The sequence below is a fragment of the Lemur catta genome, chromosome 25 (assembly GCF_020740605.2).
Source record: "Lemur catta isolate mLemCat1 chromosome 25, mLemCat1.pri, whole genome shotgun sequence".
In the NCBI taxonomy this organism is placed as follows: Eukaryota; Metazoa; Chordata; class Mammalia; order Primates; family Lemuridae; genus Lemur; species Lemur catta.
This window is the reverse complement of record NC_059152.1, coordinates 5,549,475-5,572,909: the sequence shown is the minus strand read 5'-3', so window position 1 is coordinate 5,572,909 and position 23,435 is coordinate 5,549,475. Positions and strand designations below refer to the sequence as shown.

Sequence of the window (23,435 nt, the reverse complement as noted above, 5' to 3'; positions counted from 1 at the left end):
CTCCCGGCAGCCCTGGCGAGAGCGACACCTGCCAACTTCCGAGGCGTCACTGCCCGTCGACCTGCAGCACCGGCTCTGCCCGCGCCTTCACGAGGCTGCACAGCGCTCGTGCTGGCAGCTGCGACCGCAGTCGCAGCGCACCCGGCCGCTGTCACGCCAGCGAGGCGGAGGGCTCAGGGCCCCCGAGCTGACGAGCCGGAGGCCGCGGGGCGAGGGGGAGGAGCCAGCGGCGCCGGATGCGCGTGACGTCACATCCGGGGGCGGGACCGCGGGCGATCCCGCGCAAATTGAAGGCTCCGGCCCTTAGAGAGCGGCCGCAGCCGGGTTGCGGGTGTTCTGTGCCGCCGGCCTCGGTTGCTCCGGCCACAGTGAGTGGGGGGCGTCGGGGGCGGGTTTCGGAACCCCCGTCTGGCTGCCCTCGGGCCGACGGGGAGAGCCCTTCTCGGAAAGTGGGGGAGCGTGCTGTGCGGAGGCCGGTGGGTGGGTTCCCGCTGGTTCCCGCGGGGGGCGGCCTGCGGTCACCTGCGTCCCGCCCGTCGGGATTCAGGGTCTTCCGGGAAGGGGAGGGGAGGGTCCGACTTGGTCACTCCGAGCGCAGTGTGTGTCGTGTGGCCGGGCTAGAGCTGCAATTCGGAGAACGGAGGGGGCGTCCGCGCTCATTAAGCATCAGGCGGTTACCTGCTGCAGCTGGCGCCAGGGTTGCGGGACTTCTCCCGTGTGTCCGCACAAGCTGGCAGCCCGGTTTTTACATGCAATCCCCCCACTTTTGAATGTTGACAAGTACACTTTTCCCTTCATGTTGTGCAGGCCAAAGGAAACGTGTTGTCTGGAATGGGCTTACGGGTTACGCCTGCACGTCTCCGCGAGAAAGGAGTAAAGTGATGAAGTTGCTGCTGTTACTGTTACTTCTCGTGCCACATGTGACCTTGAGATATGTACCATAAGGCACTCGGTCATTCTTACTATGCTAAAGAGGAAATACTTATTCGAGGATGTATATTAATACCTGGCCTAGAAGAAACTTGTTTATGTAAGTTTCATGAACTGTTTATTACGTCCGTTTTCCTCAGAGTGAAAGAAAACACTTTTTAGACATTATCTGCAGAGTAAGAGAGTGATTGCTTTCTCAAACTGTGGCCTGAGGACCACCTGCATCGAATTAAATTTAAAATTGAGTCCCTAGCCTCACTCCAGAACTAGTGAATCACAAGTCACTGGGAGTGGAGTTGAGAATCTGCCAACTTCTGAAATTGGAGAACTGCTGGACTACAGCATTAGAGCTCCGGTAAGGGGTCAACAGGGTAAGGCTGACTTCTGATCCTCTACTTTCTTTCTTGCCTTTCTTCCAAGCTTGATGTTTGGTAGGAGAGGTTCCTGTTATGAAATGCTAAGCAACTGCTCGGTGCCCACTGCTGACTTTTTATCATAAAGAGTGGGGGGAAGTAGTTTCTTCAGAAAGGGCTTAGGTGGCTGCAACTTGAATGGAAGGGAGTGGGGTTAAAGTACTTGTCTTGAAGCTGTATTTGCAAAGTGGGCAGTTTCACATTTCTTTAGGGGTAGCTTTGGAGAGTCTGATGGAATTGCCCCTAGACACCACCACTACTTATGACCGTAATGTTTATTGCTTGGAATAATGCATTTTGGTGGCAGTGAATTTCAGTCCTAAAGAAGTACAGATTCATTTCTGTAATACTGTTTGATTATTTCATTTGTTTTATTTTTAATTGAAATGCCTACCTTTCTACAAAGTGTTTTGAGTTTCTGCTATGTGAATTTGCATGTTGGCTGGCCCTTGTAATGGCTTTTGTAGAGGTAGTGTGATGCCATAGCATGCACAGTTTTGTAGGTTTGAACGATGCCTTTCTGAAGAGAGGAGAGACTTTTTTGAGCACCTTCTGTGCACCTGGCACTGTATTAAGAGTTTGGAGCACATGTGATGATGCTAAGTGTGAAAGTACTTTGGAAAGAATAGCCATTAAGCACCTGTTAAGTGGCATTAGAGGTAGTGTTAGTGATTAATGTAAATTCTAGACTATGGAAATTGTTTGACAGGGAGGAGCCCAGTTAAAATATTGAAGAGCAATGATTGTCAAATATCTAAACAACAGCAGTTTCTATATCGAATTCTAAGTTTTTTCCTTTTATTTTTCTCCAACTTTCTGATAAATATATTTTGCTTTAAATATCGCTGTTTTCCCTTTCTCCTTTTATATCATGTAGTTAATTTGGCACTATGGGGATACAAGGATTGCTGCAATTTATCAAAGAAGCTTCTGAACCCATCCATGTGAGGAAGTATAAAGGGCAGGTAGTAGCTGTGGATACATATTGCTGGCTTCACAAAGGTGCTATTGCTTGTGCTGAAAAACTAGCCAAAGGTGAACCTACTGATAGGTAAGCTTGGCCCTTATATATTCTTTGATAGTTAAGAATGAGACTTACAGTGCTGTTTTTCCAGAAATAAATTGTTTTCACTCCGTGCAAGAATTTATCAAGAAGTGAGAGTGTGTGTCTTACAATATTGCGAAATCAGAGATGACTTCCACCTGTGAATAGGCCTACTTTTCATTCGTTGTAATAAGCAGATGGACAAAGACCAAAGATAGTTTCGTTTGTTCTTTATATAAGACAAACTTTTTAACAATGTTTTAAAAATCCATGATGATTTCAGGCATCCATTTTTGGGTACAGAAAACACACTGCTAATCCCTGTTAGCAAAGAAAAAATAAATGTCCTTTAAAATTTCATTACAATTGCATATTTGCTTTCTCCTAAATTTTCCTTGATAATCAGCAGGTCCCAATCACTGTTCTATGCCGGTGCAGGTTCATCGTCACTGATCTATAGCAAATAGAAAAATAAAGATAATATAGTGAGTCATTAAGAAGAGCGTATTTGATTTAAAAGGTTATCTTTTAAGATTATGTTTTTCCGTTTCTATTTTTTATTTTGAGCACATGTATATATATATATTTTTTTTTATTTCAGCATATTATGGGGTTACATAAGTTTAGGTTACGTATATTGCCCTTGCTCGCCTCCCCCCCACCCCCGTTTCTATTTTTGAACTAAAATATCCTTTATTAAATGATGGGTGTTATAAATGCAGCTGTTTTTGTTAATTGACTTGTCAGATTAAAAAAAAAAAACTGAATACAACATGTGATCCTTGATTAGATCCTGGATTTGGGAAAAATAGTAGCAGTGGCATGCTGGAGCCAGCTCGTATGAGCTCGCTATACACCATCTCTCCTCAACCTGGCTTTCATTGACTCCTTGTTGGTCACTTATCACCATTGTGGAATATTCATGTCAGGAAAATCAGGCATCCCTTCCCCCAGAACTACTTGTTAGACATTTACCAGGATACTATTGGATATAAGAAACATTACTGGGGCAATTGGGCAAATTTTAACACAGGCTGTGTATTAGATAGTATTGTGTCACTGTTAAATTTCCTAGGTGTGATATGGTACTGTTGGAGGAATCAGGTGACACTGATTCTTTCAACTTTTTGATACATTTGAAATTTTTTTATTGTACTATTCTTTCAACTTTTTGATACATTTGAAATTTTTTTAAATTAAAAAATGGGGGAAGAAGACCAGATTTGGAACCAGAAATGACAGAATTAGAAGAGATGTCAAAGCTCTTTAATCTGAAGATAAGGAAACCATGGCTTGGAGGGTCGAATAACCTACCGGACATTACATGGCTCATAATAATATCCAAGGCAGGATTTGAACCCAAGTCTAATAAATTAGAATTTCCATTTCCTTTGAAAACATTTACTTAAAAAACAAAATAAAAACCTCATTTGGAATTGTCTTATCTAGTTTAAAATAGAGCGAAAGTTATTACTTTAAGAAAGACAGAACATTTACATGCATTTTTCTTTTTTTTTTCCTGTAGGTATGTAGGATTTTGTATGAAATTTTTAAATATGTTACTATCTCATGGGATCAAGCCTATTCTCGTATTTGATGGCTGCACTTTACCTTCTAAAAAGGAAGTAGAAAAGTCCAGAAGAGAGTAAGTTAATTCTCTACTTAATCTCTAACTTAATTGCACTAAGGTCAGATGTTGTAGTCTGTAGGTTACCAATTTTTTTAAATTTTAAGCTGAGCATAGTGGTGCATGCCTTTAGTCCAAGGTACTCAGGAGGCTGAGGCAGGAGGATAGTTTGAGCCCAGGATTCAAGGCTGTAATGTGCTACGATGGCACCTGTAAATAGCCATTGCATTCCAGCCTGACATAGCGAGACCCTGTCTCTAAAAATAAATAAATAAAATTTTAATTTGTGGAGGCTTATTTTATAGCCTAGTACATGAACCAATTTCCTTGAATGTTTTGTGTGTACTAGATTGTTTTCACTAGTTTTAAAAATGTCTTAGTTACTGCATTTTCTTTTGACATAAAGCATTGCTGTGGAAAAATCTATCTTGTGTGTGTGTGCATGTGTGTATCATAAATCACTTGTTATTTTTGCCTAGAAGCCCAAAGCATCTGGATTAATATTCTCAAGGACCTGGTGTGCACTTTCAAATGAGCCAGACTTTTTTAATTCTAGGAAAATTTCTTGAATTACGGTTTTATTACAGTTTCTTGAGTCAGCCTCTTAATTTTTTTTTTTTATATTTAAAAAATGTTCTTGCCTTACAGAAGACGACAAGCGAATCTTCTTAAGGGAAAGCAGCTTCTTCGAGAGGGGAAAGTCTCAGAAGCCCGAGAATGTTTTACCCGATCTATCAATATCACACATGCGATGGCCCACAAAGTAATTAAAGTAAGTGAATAAAAAATGAAGCCAAAGGAACAAATGGCTTAGTTTTGTAAGTTGTTTATTAATAGGAGAGTGAGAAAATCAGAGGAGGAAAATTGTTCTAGACCTAACCTCAAGTAAAGGGCATGTGTCCAGGGAAGAAGGAAACAGTACCATTAGATAGTGGAGTCCAGCAATTTCCAATGCCGAAATCCTAAGGAATGAGTGAGGCTCTTCCTTTTGAGAAGAGTGACTTGAATAGATAAACTCTGTTGGCATGTTCCATAGAGACGAAAGGGACAAACTCCTGGAGGTTTCGGTTTCACCCCACTCTCATGTAGTCTTCAACACTTACTGTAACCTTCACCCTCAAATGAGGGTTAGAGATCTGTCGAACCATCCCCGTGGCCTCAGGAACCCTACTGCTGCATAGAAGCTTCTTTCTGTATCACTGTAAACCTTAATGTCAACACGCCCATAGTCCCAGCCCTCACTTTCTGCCTTTTAGAGCCTGTGTTCAAACTGCTTCGTAAAGACATGATGATAAAGGCTTTTTTTTTTTTTTTTTAGCTTACAGTTCTTCCATTTGGTTCCTGAGTTAAAAGAAGCATTAAAATTCATATTTGGGCTCTTTTTCATGTGGCTATTTCTTTGCTCTTTCTGTATGGGTCAAAGTCAAAGGAAAGGATGGGGTGCTGGAGGTGTGAAGTATGAGGGGAAACGTGTGCTCTGTTTAGCCGCAGGAAGAGAGGCTGCACCGTGTGCGGAAGGAGAGAAGAAACCCCAGTTGTACACAAATAGTGGTGTGAAGGGTGAGAGCAGGACACTCTGCTGGGCAAACAAAAACCGAGAAAAATAGCAGATTGCAAGTTGTCACCAGTATTGATAGTAGCAGGATCTTGATACCTCTTTCCCCATGTTTTGCTTCCCAAAGCCTCTCCTCAGGCCTTGGGAACTATTCCCCATGACTTGGGACAAGGAAATTCCTGTTCCAACTGCCTGGATTTTGAGACAGAGACTGATTTTCTCGGCAAGGTTATTTTAAAAGTATTTGCCCACGGTGCATTGGTTCAAGCATAGTGATTAGGGTCTGTAATTTTATGGATACGGTGTCAGACAGACTGACAGGACAACCTGTTAATTTTATGGGGAAAATATATTCAAAGCTCCTAACAAATATCTTGTATACTTTTGGAACGTAATCATTCTTAAGATGGAAGCTTTCTATAATATGAAATAATTTTGTAGCTTGTAGGGTTTTTTTTTCCCCTGAATGTGTAGCAATATTTCTTGTCTCCAAACTTATAAATGATTTTTTAATTTAATGGCTACAGGATTAGTTCAACATATACTAGAAAAACTCTACTTCAAAGGCAATGATTTTTTGAAAATAATATTAGCGTGTGTATGTTGAGGTTAGTAATGAAGTGGTTTTGAAACAGGAAGTTGTTTAGTGCTTTCCAGATGCTGAGCTGGAGATTCACTGTGATCCTCTCTGACAGGCTGCTCGGTCTCAGGGAGTAGACTGCCTCGTGGCTCCATATGAAGCTGATGCGCAGTTGGCCTATCTCAACAAAGCTGGCATTGTCCAAGCTATAATTACAGAGGACTCTGATCTCCTTGCCTTCGGCTGTAAAAAGGTAGTTAAGTGTAACCACTACATATTACTTTTCTATGTAGATAGAATTAGTATACATAAATCAAGGAACTGAAGTTTTTCCTCTCCTGGAATAATTATTAAATATCTATAATTACCGTCTGTTTTTATAATGTTAATTATTTTGTTTAAAATGAAAAGAATGGTTTTTGCTGCTTGACTTTTACATAATCTGTACATTTTTTCAGAGTAAGCCCCTAAGGGGCTTTCTTTATATCAGACTTGGGACAATCGAGTCCTGGCTGTATCTCCTTGTCCTAGTCATATTCTATGCTTTAGTTTAATTTATGTGCAAATTTAGTAATCATTAACATGCCAACCTATAACTCCTATCTCTCAGTGTTAACAGTGAAAAACAAGAAAGATTTCTTAGAATTATTGTCATGGATTAATGACAAATAAAAGTGGCCCTTCCAGGTAGTAACAATTTCCCTTCCTTTTGAAGGTGATTTTAAAAATGGACCAGTTTGGAAATGGACTAGAAATTGACCAGGCTCGGCTAGGAATGTGCAAACAGCTCGGGGATGTGTTCACAGAGGAGAAGTTCCGATACATGTGCATTCTTTCAGGTTGTGACTATCTGCCATCCCTGCGTGGAATTGGATTAGCAAAGGCATGCAAAGTACTAAGACTAGCCAATAATCCCGATATTACAAAGGTAAGGGTGATCTTTACTAATGGAATGAACCACTCAGAATATGGATTTTAAATATTCTGTTACGTCGATAGCCTATATTATGTCATTACAAGGAGCAAATGACTAAAACACCAGAACTGTGCTCCTAGCAACTAACAAACATTGGAAGAACCATGTATTCAGCAATCAACAAAAAAGTAGTAGTGATTTCTGAAATGAAAATGAGGATAAAGAGACATAAGGGCAAAAGATTCTGGGGTCAAATTAATGTTAAATTCAGTCCTTTGATTGGTTCTCAAACTTTTTGGTCTCAGGATTTACCGTTACACTCCTAAAAGCTCTTTGTGGTAATAATTTTTGTTTATGTGGGTTATAACTATTGATATTTACCAAATTAAAAGTTAAAACAAAAATTTAAATGATTATCAATTCACTTAAACTTTATAATAAACTCTTTACATATTAAGAGTTACATACTCTTAACATAGCATGTTTTTATGAAAAATAACTATTTTTCAAAACAAAAATTATGAGAGAGGAATTGTATATTTATGCAAATCTCTTTAATATGGCTTAATGGAAGACAGCTGGAGTCTCAAACAGGTTGAACATCCCTAATCTGAAAATCTGAAGTGCTCCAAAATCTGAAACTTTTTGAGCACCAGCATGATAAGTGGATGTGAAGGTTGTACAAAATTATTAAAAACATTGTATAAAATTATTTTCAAACTACGCGTATAAGATGTATATGAAACATAAATGAATTTTGTTTTTAGACTTGGGTCCCATCCCCAAGACATCTTATTATGCATATGCAAATATTTCAAAATTCAAAAAAAAATTCAAAACCTGAAACACTTCTGATCCCAAGCATTTTGGTGAAAGTATACTGAATGTGTATGTATCTACTTCCTCATTCAGTCTCATTTGATATCTTATGTCATATATCCTCTGGAAAATTCTGACACTCCATGTATCACTACTGTGTAGTTTTTCTTAAAAAATAAGTATACATTAATCCTAGCACTCTGGGAGGCCGAGGCAGGCGGATCGTTGGAGCTCAGGAGTTCGAGACCACCCTGAGCAAGAGCGAGACCCCGTCTCTACTAAAAATAGAAAGAAATTATATGGACAGCTAAAAATATATATAGAAAAAATTAGCCGGGCATGGTGGCGCATGCCTGTAGTCCCAGCTACCTGGGAGGCTGAGGCAGGAGGGTCGCTTAAGCCCAGGAGTTTGAGGTTGCTGTGACCTAGGCTGATGCCACGGCACTCATTCTAGCCCGGGCAACAGAGTGAGACTCTGTCTCAAAAAAAAAAATAAGCATACATTAAAGAAGCTCATTTTCCCCCTGGGTAGGTCTCTAACACCCTCAGAGTTTGCAGAGCAGAAATTCCATTTTCTATTTCTAAAAGTAGAAAGCATAAGTCCTCAGGGCTAAGGGTGATGTAATATGATGGAAAGATCTCTAGGTTGGGAGATAGTATCCCAGCTGGGAATATCGCCACATGCCCTAACTAGCCTGTGACTCCAGAATTACTTCAGTTCTCTGGGTCTTCCCTTCATGCATGAGTTTAATGTATAATATTTAAGATCCCTTCTAGCTTTAAGCGTCTGTGACTCATCGGAGTCAGAATGTCAACTTAGTTTAAAAATATGATCTAAGAATATTTGTGTTTTTTTAATTCTCAGGTTTTATATGTTTATTTTTTGCTTTCTGGATGAAAGGGACTTTGAGAATAAAGAATGTGTGTTAAAGTTACACCTAGGAACATAAACTTGATGTATAATTGAATTTTTGGTCCTTTGGATTAATAGTAGAAAAACCAAAGAAAATACTAGTTATGAGACTTAGAATTTTAAGTGACATGACATGATTGTGTTTGCTGGCAGAGTTTTTTAACGTTTATGAAAGCCATTAATTTTTCAGTCCCTCTTCATTGCTCCTTTAATGTAAACTGATTAGTCTTGAGGATAACATGTTCCCTGTTCTTTAGTTGCAGATAAAGTATTTTTGTATCCATTGTTAGATTATCAAGAAAATTGGACATTATCTCAAGATGAATATAACAGTACCGGAAGATTACATCCAAGGATTTATTCGAGCCAACAATACCTTCCTTTATCAGCTAGTTTTTGATCCCATCACAAGGAAACTAATCCCTCTGAATGCCTACGACGATGACATTGATCGTGAAACACTAAGCTACGCTGGGCGGTATCCTTTCTGAACCAGAAGGGTAGAATTTTGTGCTTCTTCAGTATTTTAATGGTGATATTTTTCATGAGACATTCAGGAAAAAGCTTGCAAATTGTTTTTTGCTATCTTTTTTATAGTGAAATATGTATTTTGTTCATTTTAATCACCATGGTAGTGAAAATTTAGAATAGCTTTTTGTTTATAAATCTGAGGCTCATCTTCTGCAGCATGCTGATTACTTAGATTGACTGAGAGGAGCATGCACAGGGTCTGTCACTTATGGTACACATTCCCAAGGTAGCATTTCAGAGAACCCCTTGTGGCTAGCAAGCTCGGTTTGTCAGGAAGAGCATTCTGGGTATGTGAATGTACGGCGAGAGGATGTCCTTCCTATAGCTGCTGGCCATGTGCACTCAGGCAGATGCAGAGCCCCGAGTCACTTGGATGGTGGCTGGGACTTTCCCCCCCACCTCCCTTGAAAGAGAGGGACTTAGTGATGACTTGGGGCTTTGCTTCACAAGCTGTTCAGCTCCTGCAGAGACAAATAGACACTAGCAAACTACGCCTGTGGTTTCCAGTAATGCCGATGTGGAAAGTAAATAGGATCCATTTAAGTCATAAACCTGAAGATTTTCTGTGACAATAGAAAACATTTTTCTATCTTAGTACAGTATCGTTTGATTAGTTGTTAATAAAGGCATTTTTCCTTAATCTTACCAACCTAGGTATGTTGATGATTGTGTAGCTCTTCAAATAGCACTTGGAAATAAAGATATAAATACTTTTGAACAGATCGATGACTACAATCCGGACACTGCCACGGTAACATTTTCATGACTGCTGTGTAAAATCATGCGTTAGTTATGTCTCAGGAACTGCGATTAAAGGCAAATCTTGATTTGCCAAACATCTTTTAAGCATTTCTATATCCAGGCACTATGCAGAGTGTACACTGAAAACAACTTGATCCTAGAGAAATTACATCTCTTAGAACATAGGTATACTGGTTAATTTTTTTTAATTAATAAGTAACCACATATATTATCAGACTTTTATACTTAAACATTTCATTTGAATGTACTAAACATGTGATGCTTTTTTTTCTCATCTCACCCCCTTCAGCCTCTGTGGCATTTGGCATTGTTGAAGGAATATTACCCTTTGGAGTAAAAGCTGTTTTTTACTCATTCACAATTTAGCAAATATTTTGTGCACCCCTGCTGTTTGTCTTTGATCCTTGGCTATTATCTTTTACTTTTTTTCCCAATTGTATATATCCCTTAAGATACTGTCTCCTGCCATTCTCTTCTTTCTCTTCGTTTTTCTTTTCACCCTCTGTTCTCTTTTTATATTTCTTCCTTAGATAAATCCTTAGGACTTTATCCCATTTATGCGGAGAACACACGTATCTCCATCTTTACCCCAGCCTCTCGCCTGTGCACCAACCACAGAATTTTCCATGTCTAACGTATCTCTACATAAAGGATTTCCTGTAGCCTCAAATCTACCCATAGTCAAAACCAAACTCTTCATTGTTTATCAGCTTTCCTTAATAACATTTCTTTTTCTTGTTTAGCACTTAATTACTATGAAACATTATGCTTTTATTTTATTATCTTCTGATACTTCCAAATAGAATGTAGTCTTCATAAAGGCAGGACTTTGTGATCATCACTGTTACATTTACCATGTTTCTCTGTTGAATGAGCGAATGTCAGTTACATGATCTCTTTCATTTTCTCTGACTAGAAAACTTAGAAATTAAAAAAACCTAAATTTTGCCTATTTGTTTTTTCAATTAAACAACATCAATGGGGTCTAATGCCATGAGCCGTACTGCTAAAACTTGATCATTGTCTTCCAAAATATGTCGTGATTGTGAGTAACTTACATTAGCATTAAAAGTGATTATTTTCCAATACTAACTGACATTAAGCCCTTTCTCAGAGCAACTTTTTTGCAAGACTCAGTATAGACCAAAGTAGATTTCTGTTTCTCTGTGTTGTCCCGTAAAGATGATACCAGGTATCAGTCTTAATAGAAACTAGTATTTTGTAACTTAAGATTGTTTTGCTTTGAACTCAACCAATTTCTAGACATAGAATAGTTGATTACTTTAAATGCATAATATTATGGTTTTAACTCAGGTACATTTTAAAGCATTTATAAATGATTATTTAGAGGCATACTGATAGATAATTAAGGTAATTAATATTGTCTGTAGAAGAAATACTCAAATTTTAAAGGCATTTTATTCCTAGCCACATTTCATTGATTGCAGTCTCCTTTCTCTGTTCATCTTAGGAAGATTTATTTTTTATTTCTTAGAAATAAACTGCCAAGGTTGCTTGACTTTCATTAGACGAGAAACAGGCCTAAGAATACAAGACACATTTAATGAAAAGTATAGGACCGACCAGCAAAGTAAGAAATGTTATTAGAGGACAGATATTTTACCAAATGCTTTTCTTTTTAAGAGTAACTTAGTATGTTTGTTTATAATTTATGTTGCTACACAGGGAAATGGATTATTTTCCTATTTAAAGTAACCTTTTTCTTTTTCCTTTTTTAGCCTGCCCAATTAAGAAGTCATAGTTGGAATGACAAAACATGTCAAAAGTCATCTAATGTTAATAGCATTTGGCATAGGAATTATTGTCCTAGACTAGAGTTGGATATTGTTTCAGATACTACACCATTGAAGAAAAATTCAAGTACTGTGGGAATTGAACAAGTCATTAGTACTAAAGGATTAAATCTTCCAAGGAAGCCATCCATTGTGAAAAGACCAAGAAGTGGTATGTATTTCATTTTTGCAAAATGCTACTTAGTATTGGTGATATTTAGGAAATCTTTCCCAAACCCAAGCTCACTAAGATTTTTCTCCTGTTTTCTTCTAGAAATTTTATAGTGTTAGCTCTTACATTTAGGCCTGTGGTCCATTTTGAGTTAGTTTTTTTCATATAATGTGAGGTATGGATCAAGCAAGGTTCCTTACCTTGCATGTGCCAATTCAGTTGTTCAGCACCATTTGCTAAAAGGTTTTCCTTTCCCCATTTAATCGCCTTGGGACATGTGAAAATGAGTTGACCACATGTACATGGGTCTTTTTCTGAACTCTGTTATTCTGGACCATTGCTCTCTTTATCAGTCTTTACGTCAGGCGCATTCTTGACTAATGCAGCTTTATAGTAAATCTTGAACTCAGGTAGTATAAATCCCCTTTGTTTTTTTTGAAAAGCTGTTTTGGATATTCTGTGTTCTTCACATTTACACATAAGATAACATATAAAAGTATCTGGCATATAACAAGTACAATATATGTGTTAGTTCCTTTTCTTCTACTACCATCAAGACATGCTGATCACCTTACGTAGAGAGCTCATTATCAGTAAGTTCTTTATGTCAGACTAAGTCTACTTTTTTATAACTACCACTTATCAATGGATTTTGTCCATGGGCACACAAGAACAAAAACAAAACCAAAAAAGCTAGATTAAATTTAATCCCTATTTTATATAACAGTCCTTCAGATGTTTAGAGACAGTCATTGTGACTCTCCTAAATTTCTCTTCCAGGTGATAGTTCCTTATCTATTTAGGTTGGGCTTTGTTTTTTACTAACTGTGTAATTGTTCCAGTGAGTATGATTGTTGAAATATGGTTTACTTAGCACAGAATGGAGTAAATATTTAGAACTGTGGCACTATTTCAGTCCTTCATCCAGAGACTGTGCTTTTATTTTTACAAACTAAGATTGCATTAGCTTTTATTAGCATTCGTGCCATTTTGCTGGCATTTGCTGAGTTGATAATTGAAATCTGCCAAGTTTATAATCGAAATTTGCCAGTTGCTGTTAAGTCAGGTACAGTTTATATTTTATATTTAAATGTGGGTTAATTTATCCCTGTTGCGGTAATCTTAATTCATTTTAGTTCATTGTTCTGCCTGTTAATTTTTTTTTTCTGTTTTGAATCTTTGTAATGTCTTCTAATAAGTGGGTATTATCTATGTCTTCTGGAAATTAAATTAGTATGGCTTCCTACATCTTAAAGTTTTGGTTAAAATGTTTTTGCTTATATAATATTTACCTGAATCAGAGCAAGTACAGAAATCTAGAGCACATGAGACAGACTTCCTTTCAGACTAACACTCACCAGTAGTCTTTGAGGGCTGTACAACTTGCTGCAAATCCACATAACTAATATGTGATAGATATTGCTCTGCATGGTCTGCTAGGATAATACGAGAGACACTGAAGCATCCTACTGAATTCAAGGTAGACTCAATGTGCGAATTCCCCTGAATGGCCATGCTAACCACCTCATCATTAAAAGAAAATGAGGTTAGTCTGGTGTGGCTTCTTGGAGAAGGCTTGCTGGGGATCCTAGAATACTTGTTTTTTCTTCTGTAAGGGTTCGCAGTTTTCCACATAATAAAACAGATTTAGTTTTTGCCAGGAATCAAAATCTAGTTTACTGATAGAGCTTTGTAAAAATCTGTGCCTTTTCAAAATGGAGACATCATCTTGTCTCTAGTATTCTTATACCCCCCACCTATCTCACCAACTCCTTAAAGATTTACAATAGTGTGCACTTATGCCTCTGCAGGTCTTACCAACTTAAAGATTACAATTGTGTGTGCCTATGCCTCTGCAGGTCTTACCAACTTAAAGATTACAATTGTGTGCACTTGTGCCTCTGTGCAGTGGAAGCTGTTCAGATTCAGAATTAGTTGAACTAATTTAAAGCACCTTAGTGTTCTTGCCTATCTCAAGCTTTAACCTTTTGTATTATTAATATTTACTTTTATGGTTTATTCTAATGCCATGGAATGCATTTGACACACAGCAATCTTGGGTCTAATAGTGAAGTAGTGATCAGAGCTAGAGCACAAATACTTTTGGCTACATGACAGTTACATATCAAAAACCATAACACATGGATAGTGTGTATAAATAGTTGCTGGGTTTATTGGAACATTTTAAAAATCAATCATTAATCACATATTTACATATAAATTTCCCTAAAATTTTTTACATTTGAAATTAGGCCTTTATTTTAATGAATATATAGCTATACAGAATGATTAGGCCCTGAAATTTTGATTTGGGTAATTTCATATAAAATTGCATAAATAATTGATATTGAATCTTAACTAATTCGTGAAATTATAAAACGTAGCAAAGGGAATTTTTTTTTTAGTCATCCCTTTGTTTCCTTTTATGAGGCATAGTTGAAAAAAGTAAGACTTTATCTTTAGGACAGTATGATATAGACTATGAGGTTAAGGCCAAATCTAACTACAAATGAAACAAAGATTTACAGATGATTTCGTTTTTATTTAGAAGAGCCGTCAGAAGATGATCTGTTGAGTCAGTATTCTTTTTCGTTTACAAAGAAGACCAAGAAGAATAGCTGTGAAGGTAATAAATCATTAAGCTTTTCTGAAATGTTCGTGCCTGACCTGGTAGAAGGAACTACCAACAAAAAAAGCTTAAGCACGCCACCGAGGACAAGAAATAAATTTGCAACATTTTTGCAGAGAAAAAATGAAGAAAGTGGTGCAGTTGTGGTTCCAGGAACCAGAAGCAGGTATAGTTATATCTGTAGAATGTTGATTATCTATTGTATTATGTACTGTTTTGATGTTTATTTTTGTCTTGAATAAACATTGAATCTAGAGGGAGGTGGGTGTAGGACCTTTTAATCTGATTACAGTTCTAGCACATATCACTTTAGTTCTGACCTAAATGCTTCACTGTTCCTTTAACCTCTATTACTTTTGTAATCTCTCCATACAGAATCAAAATAAAACAGGGTTGTAGCCCCTATTGTTACATTTTGCATTTATAGAAATTCTGTTATTTTGGGAGTTTCTTCCCTCTGCCTTTTTCGTTTCTACTCTATAGTTTCTCTGAGGCCTTATACGGTTTTGCAAAGTATTTTCAGAAATATATTCAACTATAGATGACTATAGAACTGTAATATTAATTGAGAACCTCAAAGCATGCTAGGTGCTATGGTCACAAAAAAGAGAAAGACCTAGTTTTATTTTTGAGAAGCTTGTAGTTGGAAAAATAAGTACATAAACCAAGTCTTTCCATACAGTGTGGTAAGTACAGTGGGAAAGCTGTGCATAGGGTGTTTTGAGGACAATCAAGGGGCATCTACTGCTGGGGCAATGGTTGGAAAGGGTGAGAGGGAAGGGACGAGTGTTGGGTGTCTCCCCCTAGTCTATAAATACATGTGTATATGGATGATGACTTTTAGAAAGTCCAGTCTAATAATTCATTGTGTAAATAATTTTTAAATGTGTGAATTTTGGCATAATCAAAATTTAAACTATGAATAAAATTCAAGATCTTTATGACTTTCTTTGTGAAATTATACATGTATGAGACTTTTTTCAAAAGAAACTGGACCATTCTATTTTGAATCTTGACACCCTTTTGAGAAAACTCTAAAATACTTACCTATTCCTTCTGTTGTTTCCTTCTATTAGGTTTTTTTGCAGTTCTCTGGATTCTGCTGACTGTGTATTAGTCAGTAAAGTGAGCAGCCAGCCTCTAGGTGAAACTGCTGTCAAGGATAAAGAGACCAGTCTGAATGAATCAGATCATCTAGGCCTAGAAGGCAAGAAACTGGTTGACACAAATGTAGCACATGACGCAAGTGATCAGATTCCAGATACCGGAACAGTGTTTGTTGATGAAGACTCTCAGTCTTTTAAGACCAGCAACTTCACAAGGACCATTTCACCACCCACTTTAGGGACACTACAAAGTTGTTTTAGTTGGTCTGGAGGTCTTGGAGAGTTTTCAAGAACTCCAAGCCCCTCTGCAAGTGCAGCATTGCAGCAGTTCCGAAGAAAAAGTGATTCCCCCACCTCCCTTCCTGAGACTAGCATGTCTGATCTATCTCAGCTGAAGAGTGATGAGTCAGGGGATGAATCTTACCCCTTCCATGAAGCGGGGTCTTCACAGTCCCAGGGAGGTGTAGAATTATCACTGCACAGCTTAAATGCATCGAAACTTTCTCAGTCTTCTAGTAAGGATTCCGATTCAGAGGTAAGTCAAGTTATGAAGACTTTGTTTTTAAATTCATGTGTAAAAGAAAATAGGGTGTTAAACAGGTAATTGAGGAAATCTTGCCTACATTATGGAAATGACTAGCTGTCTTAATTTTTCATTCTAAGTCCTGTGTAGAAAAGTTCACGTTTTATGCATGACGTCTGCACAAATGTCTTTATGAATGACTTCTCTCTTGCATATTTTAAACTCCTGTACATTAAATATCTAACTCTATACTTCCTGAATCACTGCATTCCATTAATATGTGTCTCAAGTTATGGCACAGTTAAGACCTAAGCAGAATGACAATCTGTGAAATGAAAAATTATTATAAATTTACTTTTTAAATCCTTAATATACTTTTGAATTCAGATAACATTGAAACCTTTTAAGGACATGGCTCTGTCAATGTGATGGCATCTGTCTTAAGTTTTAGGACTTCAGAAATACATTTTCATTTACTCTTTTTATTCCTGCTAAACTACAAAACAAAGTAGTAATACCAGTGATTTTATGTTATTCTGTTTTAAATTAATAAAAGCATCTGTAACCACTTTTTTCTCCCATATAAAATATCTTTTATTCTGACATAAAATCAAAACTCTAAATAAGTACAGTCATGCACCACTTAAAAACAGGGATACAATCTGGGAAATGTGTCATTAGGTGATTCCCTCATCGTGGGGACATCACAGAGTGGGCTTACACAAACCCAGATGGTGTGGCTTCCTACACACCTAGGCTGTATGGTTGGCCTGTTGCTCCTGGGCTACAAACCTGTACAGCATGTTACTGTGCTGAGTACTGTACGCAAGTGTAACACAATGGTAAGTGTTTGTGTATCTAAGCATAGAAAGGTACAGTAAAAATATGTTATAATCTTGCAGGACTACTGCTATATACGTGGTCCATTTTTGACCACAGTGTTGTTACGCAGCACATAACTGTACTGCTCATAAGATTCAGTAACATATTTAGAAATGACATGATGGCATAATAGCTTTCTTTAAATATTAGTTATCTCAAATATGCCAATATAACATACTTTACCAACCATAATTACCAAGTTGTAAGAACGATTATAACCACAGTAATATTTGACAGAACTTTGATGTCTGGTAATCCCAAATATTGAACAGCATCTAGTAAATCAGTATAGCTTGTATTTATCAAAAAGAAAATAGTTCATTCAAGTTCCCAAAGGAAACCTGAGTTGTTATCTTTTTCATTTTTCACCTCATACTGCATTTTTCTTGGTGCCATTTGGGTACCACCACAGTTGCTATCTCTTGAACATCTTTCATAAGAACATCACTGTCTATTTGTGAGGATATAAAGTCTTCTGAGCTCCTCTGGGGCATTCTGGATCCTTGAGGGCAGCCCCTCAACTGAATCCAAACTTCAGAGAACAAATCCCTAGAAGGATTTATTCTGTAAAATGTGGATTCAGTCAAAAGGTGGCATTCAAGGATCCAGAAGCCCCGATGTGGCCCCAGGGCTGCAGGTTCCCCACCCCTAACTGGGTAGAATCCCAAGATAAATATTTAAAAAGAAAGAAAACTCCTGGAAAAAATGCAGAAGTATAAAGTTTTCTGAATTTCCATTCAATATTGTCCTTTTTAATTTGACTTTCATGGGAATACAGAGTATAAGAGAACTCTCCATCTATAGAAAAATCTTACCTGATGGAATTAGAGGCAGAGGATAGCTCTTAAACTCATTGCTAAAGGTAAAAGGGCATTTGATATAATACTACGCCATTTCTTGAAAGTAGATGCCATTTTTCTCTTTAAAGTTGAACATGTTAAACAAATAAAGAGGGATGTGGAGCTGCACCGGCTCAATAATTACTTCTCCGGCTGAAACGTCTTGCCGGCTTCTTCAGCAAAACTGGCAAACGTTATCCTTTCTGTATTGGATTCTTTTTCTCTTATTAATTCTATCCCATGTTTTTACTCATTTTCCATTTTGTTGAATATTGTTTTGTTGTAAAAATTCGATAGCAAAAAATCTGATTTTATTTTATTTTTTTGATTTGGGGGATCTAGGGATCTGATTGCAATATTACATCACCTGATAATCAAGGTAATCAGGCCTCCAAGCTACATTTATCTCATTTTTCGAGAAAAGATCCAACTCTAAGGAACAAGGTAAAACACTTTAACATTTTTTTAATTTCAGAAGCAATGCATATTTATTATTAGACAATGAGAAATATAAGCAAAATTAAAATGCCTATATTTTCATTTATACAAAAATATCTATTTTCAGACTTCAGTTGTTTTAACAGAATGGTCTTAAAACAGGCATTTATTCTTCAGGTTCCTGGGCTATATAAATCTAGTTCTATGGATTCTCTTTCTACAACCAAGATCAAACCTCTAGCACCTGCCAGAGTCAGTGGGCTGAGCAAGAAGCCAGCAGGCATCCAGAAGAGAAAGCACCATAATGCTGAGAACAAGCCAGGATTGCAGATAAAGATCAATGAGCTCTGGAAAAATTTTGGATTTAAGAAGTGAGTTGCCTTTACCTTATTCTGAAATAGGATTAACTATTCTTTTCCATAATCTCTCTTTCTCCCAGCTATGAATCAATTTGTTTCTCTCACCAAAAGAGAATTATTTTTCTGTATTCCCTTTAGCCAACTCTTTTTTTTTTTTTGAGACAGAGTCTCATTCTGTTCCCTGGGCTAGAGTGCCATGGCGTCAAACTCCTGGGCTCAGGTGATCCTTCTGCCTCAGCCTCCCGAGTAGCTGAGACTACAGGCATGCACCACCATGCCTGGCTAAATTTTTTGTATATATTTTAGTTGTTTGGCTAATTTCTTTCTATTTTTAGTAGAGACGGAGTCTCGCTCTTGCTCAGGCTGGTCTCGAACTCCTGAGCTCAAACGATCCCCCCGCCTCGGCCTCCCAGAGTGCTAGGATTACAGGCTTGAGCCACCACGCCTGGCCAGCCAACTCTTTATAAGTATATTTAATTTCAATTTCTATATCTTGTTTTCATAAAAAGATGACAAACTAAAAAAAACAGTTTTCAGTCTGGCTTTGGGGTCTCTGTTGTTAAGCAAATTACTTTTCCAGGCTGGAAGTGTCTTAGCTTTCTTTTCTTCTTATCTTTCAGGATTGTAATAAGGATAAAGTTTTAAACAAGGGGTAGGAGCACAGTGCTATATCATATTCCCCTAAATTATCACATTTAAAATGGGGATTACAATTATGGTAAAGATAAAAAAAAATGGGGAGAATCATTGAGTTTATATGATGAATTTAGCAGATTTCTAATGTATGTGGCAACTGTTAATACTATTTTAAAAGAATTAATCCTCTATATAGCTACATTTTTTAAGCATAATACTTCCGTTAGACTGCATAATTAGCCACAGAGTAGCATTGGTTTATAGTTAGTTTATTTTCTTGTTCTACTCAGTAAAGCAAATGTGCTGAGTTTAATGAACGTGTTTTTTCTTTAAGTTATGTGGGGTGATAGGAAACCTTACCTAATAGAAATATTGTCCCAGTTTGATGAGATGGTATGAGTGGAAACACTTTGTAAGTAAGTAAGTGCTGGACAATTGTTTCTTAGTTTACATTGTGTAAAGTCCATCATTAAAGCATTTAGCAGCAGTTCTCAATCTTACTGTTTTCCGGAACCCTTTACACTCTTAATTATTGAGGGCCCAGACTACTTCGGTTTATGTGAGTTATACTTGTTAAGACTTAGCCATCATAGAAATTAAAATAGGCAATTGAAAATATGTACTTATTTTAAAATAACAATAAGTCCATAACATAGGAATGTAAGTAGTATATTTTTAAGAAAAATGGCTATATTTTCCAAAACCAAAAAAAGAAAAAAAAAAGGTAAGAAAAAGTGGCATTGTTTTTACATTTTGCAAATCTTTACTGTCTGGTGTAATAGAAGTCAGCTGGATTCTTATATCTGCTGCTACATTTGATCTCATGATTTAGTGTTTTGTTTGATGAAGGAAATGATGGAAATTTGGCTCTACACGTATTTGTAGTTAGAAAGTGTGTATTTTAATAACCTTTTTATATAATTGTAAATTTTATTCTTTGCTATTACTCCAAAATTCAACAAGTGGTAGTTTCTTAAGGTTAGTTACAATGTAGAATATGAAACCGTATCAACTGACCTTTCATACTCTGTGTTGTTATAATCCACTGATGCACTTTTAATGCATCTTTTACTTGTGCATGACAGCGTAACATCATGCATTGGTAATCTGGAAAATATTGCTTCATTGAGTTGTACTTCTTTTTCCAATGTTGACATATTTTATTATAGAATATAAGGAAAAAATCACAATGAGCAAAGCCTTAAATATTAGAAAGCTGTTGAGTAGCAGATACAGGTTTTTCAAAATTCTAATTTTCACTTGAAAGCTTGAATGTTATCATTGGCAACAAGTCTCAAAATACTGTTAGTATTTTAAAGTAACAGGCACTCTATTGATTTTTGAGAGGTCCTTTGCCAAATACCCAAATTTGAATGCCTGTAGTGTCACACGGGCTTTTCCTTGAGATGACTTTGATATGAAATATAAGTGCTTTACGTATACTTCCCATTTTGTCATAGAATATTAAGAAGTGTACCAAAGGGTTGGGATTTAATAAAATTAATGATTTACTGCTTCATCAGAAACATTGAGACTTTTTTTGTAACTGTAAGTGCATGGAGGTGGAAAATACCAGTGTGCTACTAGTTACTAGTTACAAATACCAGTTTGATGTCACTGCCCGGGTCCATGCTGACTCACCAGCAGTTCCACCCAGTTCTGCCTTACCATCATCAGAACAAATGTCAGCACAGCGGAAAAGGCAAATAAAGTCCAGATATTTTGTGAGAATAGTTTTTATCTTGGAAACTCCATGAAAGGGTCTTGGGAATCTCCAGAGGTCTGTGGAACATACTTTGAGAACTGTTGATAAAAAGAAATTAAGGATGCAACAGCATTCTTAAATGCCTTTTGGAAGATAGGACTTACGTTTAATTTTTGTTGACAGGAGATAGAATTACCTGTGATATTTTCATAATAGGATTAAATTTTTTAGAGTTTCCTTCCAGCAAAAAGGGGGGGGGGGAGAGGGAAGGAGGGAATAAAAGATAAGGCTTAATCATTTGCTTGTGCTTCATTTACATTGCTTCTTAGCCACCTGCATTGAAAGGTGATTTTGAAAGCAGGAAGGGGCACTAAAACGCAAGACTCAAAATTTACTGGGAGCACTCAGAGGAGAACCTGAATGTGTTGTATAATGAATTGAAACAGATTAGACAGTAAAGGATCTTATCCTCTTCACATACCTCTGTTTTGTCCAGGTAGATTATTTCCTCTATAATATCTAGTACTCTGAAAACATCAATTTTACTTTTATTATATTTTGCAGAGACTCTGAGAAGCTTCCTTCTTGTAAGAAGCCCCTGTCTCCAGTCAAAGATAACATCCAACTCACTCCAGAAGCAGAAGAGGATATATTTAACAAACCTGAATGTGTGCGTGTTCAGAGAGCAATATTCCAATAAACGCAGACGCTGAGAGGCCACTGTCCACGAGAGACTCTTATCAATTTGAAGTCCCTATTTGGGAATGAGGCAATTACCGGCCTGAAAGATTTGTTCTTAGATCTATACCATTTTTAAAATAGAATGCATTTTGTATATTAACTATCTAATTGTTTCTTTTGCTCAGCTTTTTATATTTTTGTAAGAAGCTAAATAGAAGAATAATTTTATCTTTGACAGTTTTTTGGAAGTTTTAATGTTAATTGGGCAAATCCCCTGACATTTATAAAAATCTACTCTGAAGATTTCTATATAATGTTGTCAGATAGAAGGGTAGTAAGTGGAAAACCACAATCCTAGGGGAAATCATTGTATTTCTCCAGGCTTTGAGTTTTCCATCTGCCTTCTCTATCGTTTAGGGTTGAATTGAAAATAAAGTTGCTGGGGTGGGAGGGATAGTTGGAAGGGTTAAAGATCATTACACAAATGGGGCAGTGCTCTGTTATTCCTGAAGAGTTTGGTTGCATTACAGGCTGACACTGAAGGAAAACTGTTTTCAGCCTCATATGAAAGGAACTACCTCTTATATCATTAATATTCTTAAACTTCAGAATAGCCTCAGTTTAAATATATATTTTTTGAAATGTGGGCTAAAAATTCCTTGAAATATAAAACTAGTGCCCTAAACACTACGTAAGATACTAAAGCTGCAGGGTCTGTGATATGTACACTTTGCAAGGAAGTAGGCAGATGTCTGGAAAGAGAAGTAGCTACACAAGTGAAGTTCCGAAGTGACAGGAAGTAGAGGAATTATAAAAGTATTTGTGATATAGAGGATGAAGGAAAGACAGCCAGAGTATTTTAATTTTTAAGTGAGACTTAGTGGTGGACCCTAGGAAAATTAGATTAGAATGGGAAAAAAAAAGAACATAAGCAAAACTGTAAAAAACAAACAAAACATAAAAACTGAAAAACAAAAAGGCCCAATCTGGAAAAGACCTAATCCAGTGAACAAAGCAGATGTGAATTCCCAATGAATGTTTTCTGTTATGAAACAAATTAGGAAGGTGAATCAAATATTATCTACAAATATTTATCCTCAGCCACTAAAAATGCCACTTAAATGGTGGGAAATGAATAAAACATATCCCCAAGGGATAACAGAATGGAAGAGGAGACATGAGGCAAGGAAACTGATCCCTGAGTGGTAAATGATTTAGCAAAGAAATATTAATATTTCTAGTGGCAGACGCCAACAAGAGGTAAAAGTCTAGATGGAAACATCATTGCAGGTTCCTCTGAAGCCAGAGGTGCAGAGTAAGGCTGAAATGGGATTGGTTTTGAAACCCTTTAAAAACGGTGGGAAAAGGGGAAGGTGGTAGAATTGCCATAGCGTTCAAATCTTCAAATCCCCACATAACAGCAACTGGACAGCAAAGTCAAAAATCTGTAACAATATTTACAACAAATTTGGGTGATTTTGTATCTTTAAATCCCAAAATATAAGTGGGTGAAGACAAGCCACCGACAGCTGCCAGAACACAAGATGGTATTGGCATGTGTTCAGGTGAAGCAGAAGAGAG

The 23,435-nt window shown here is 37.1% G+C and overlaps 1 protein-coding gene and 1 long non-coding RNA gene across 3 annotated transcripts; one reads left to right on the top strand and one right to left on the bottom strand.

Moving 5' to 3' along the window:
• Nucleotides 1-276: 276 nt before the first annotated feature.
• On the top strand, nucleotides 277-22,016 carry EXO1 (exonuclease 1). Of its 2 annotated transcripts, none has more exons than XM_045537019.1 (15): nucleotides 277-368; nucleotides 808-1,285; nucleotides 2,221-2,394; nucleotides 3,914-4,033; nucleotides 4,664-4,787; nucleotides 6,266-6,403; nucleotides 6,866-7,078; nucleotides 9,089-9,276; nucleotides 9,984-10,080; nucleotides 11,831-12,056; nucleotides 14,608-14,851; nucleotides 15,762-16,326; nucleotides 18,378-18,479; nucleotides 18,651-18,844; nucleotides 21,738-22,016. In XM_045537019.1, the coding sequence occupies exons 3-15, from the start codon at nucleotides 2,234-2,236 to the stop codon at nucleotides 21,871-21,873; spliced, it is 2,508 nt and encodes an 835-aa protein (XP_045392975.1). In that variant the 5' UTR covers nucleotides 277-368; nucleotides 808-1,285; nucleotides 2,221-2,233; the 3' UTR covers nucleotides 21,874-22,016. The 2 variants fall into 2 exon arrangements, with proteins under 2 accessions (XP_045392975.1, XP_045392974.1); XM_045537018.1 differs by having other exon boundaries at nucleotides 14,605-14,851.
• Nucleotides 2,757-16,285, bottom strand: LOC123627463. Its single transcript, XR_006731299.1, has 3 exons — nucleotides 16,216-16,285; nucleotides 15,733-15,838; nucleotides 2,757-2,842 (listed from the first exon to the last, which is right to left on the bottom strand). It is a non-coding gene; the product is annotated as an uncharacterized LOC123627463 (long non-coding RNA).
• Nucleotides 22,017-23,435: the final 1,419 nt, after the last annotated feature.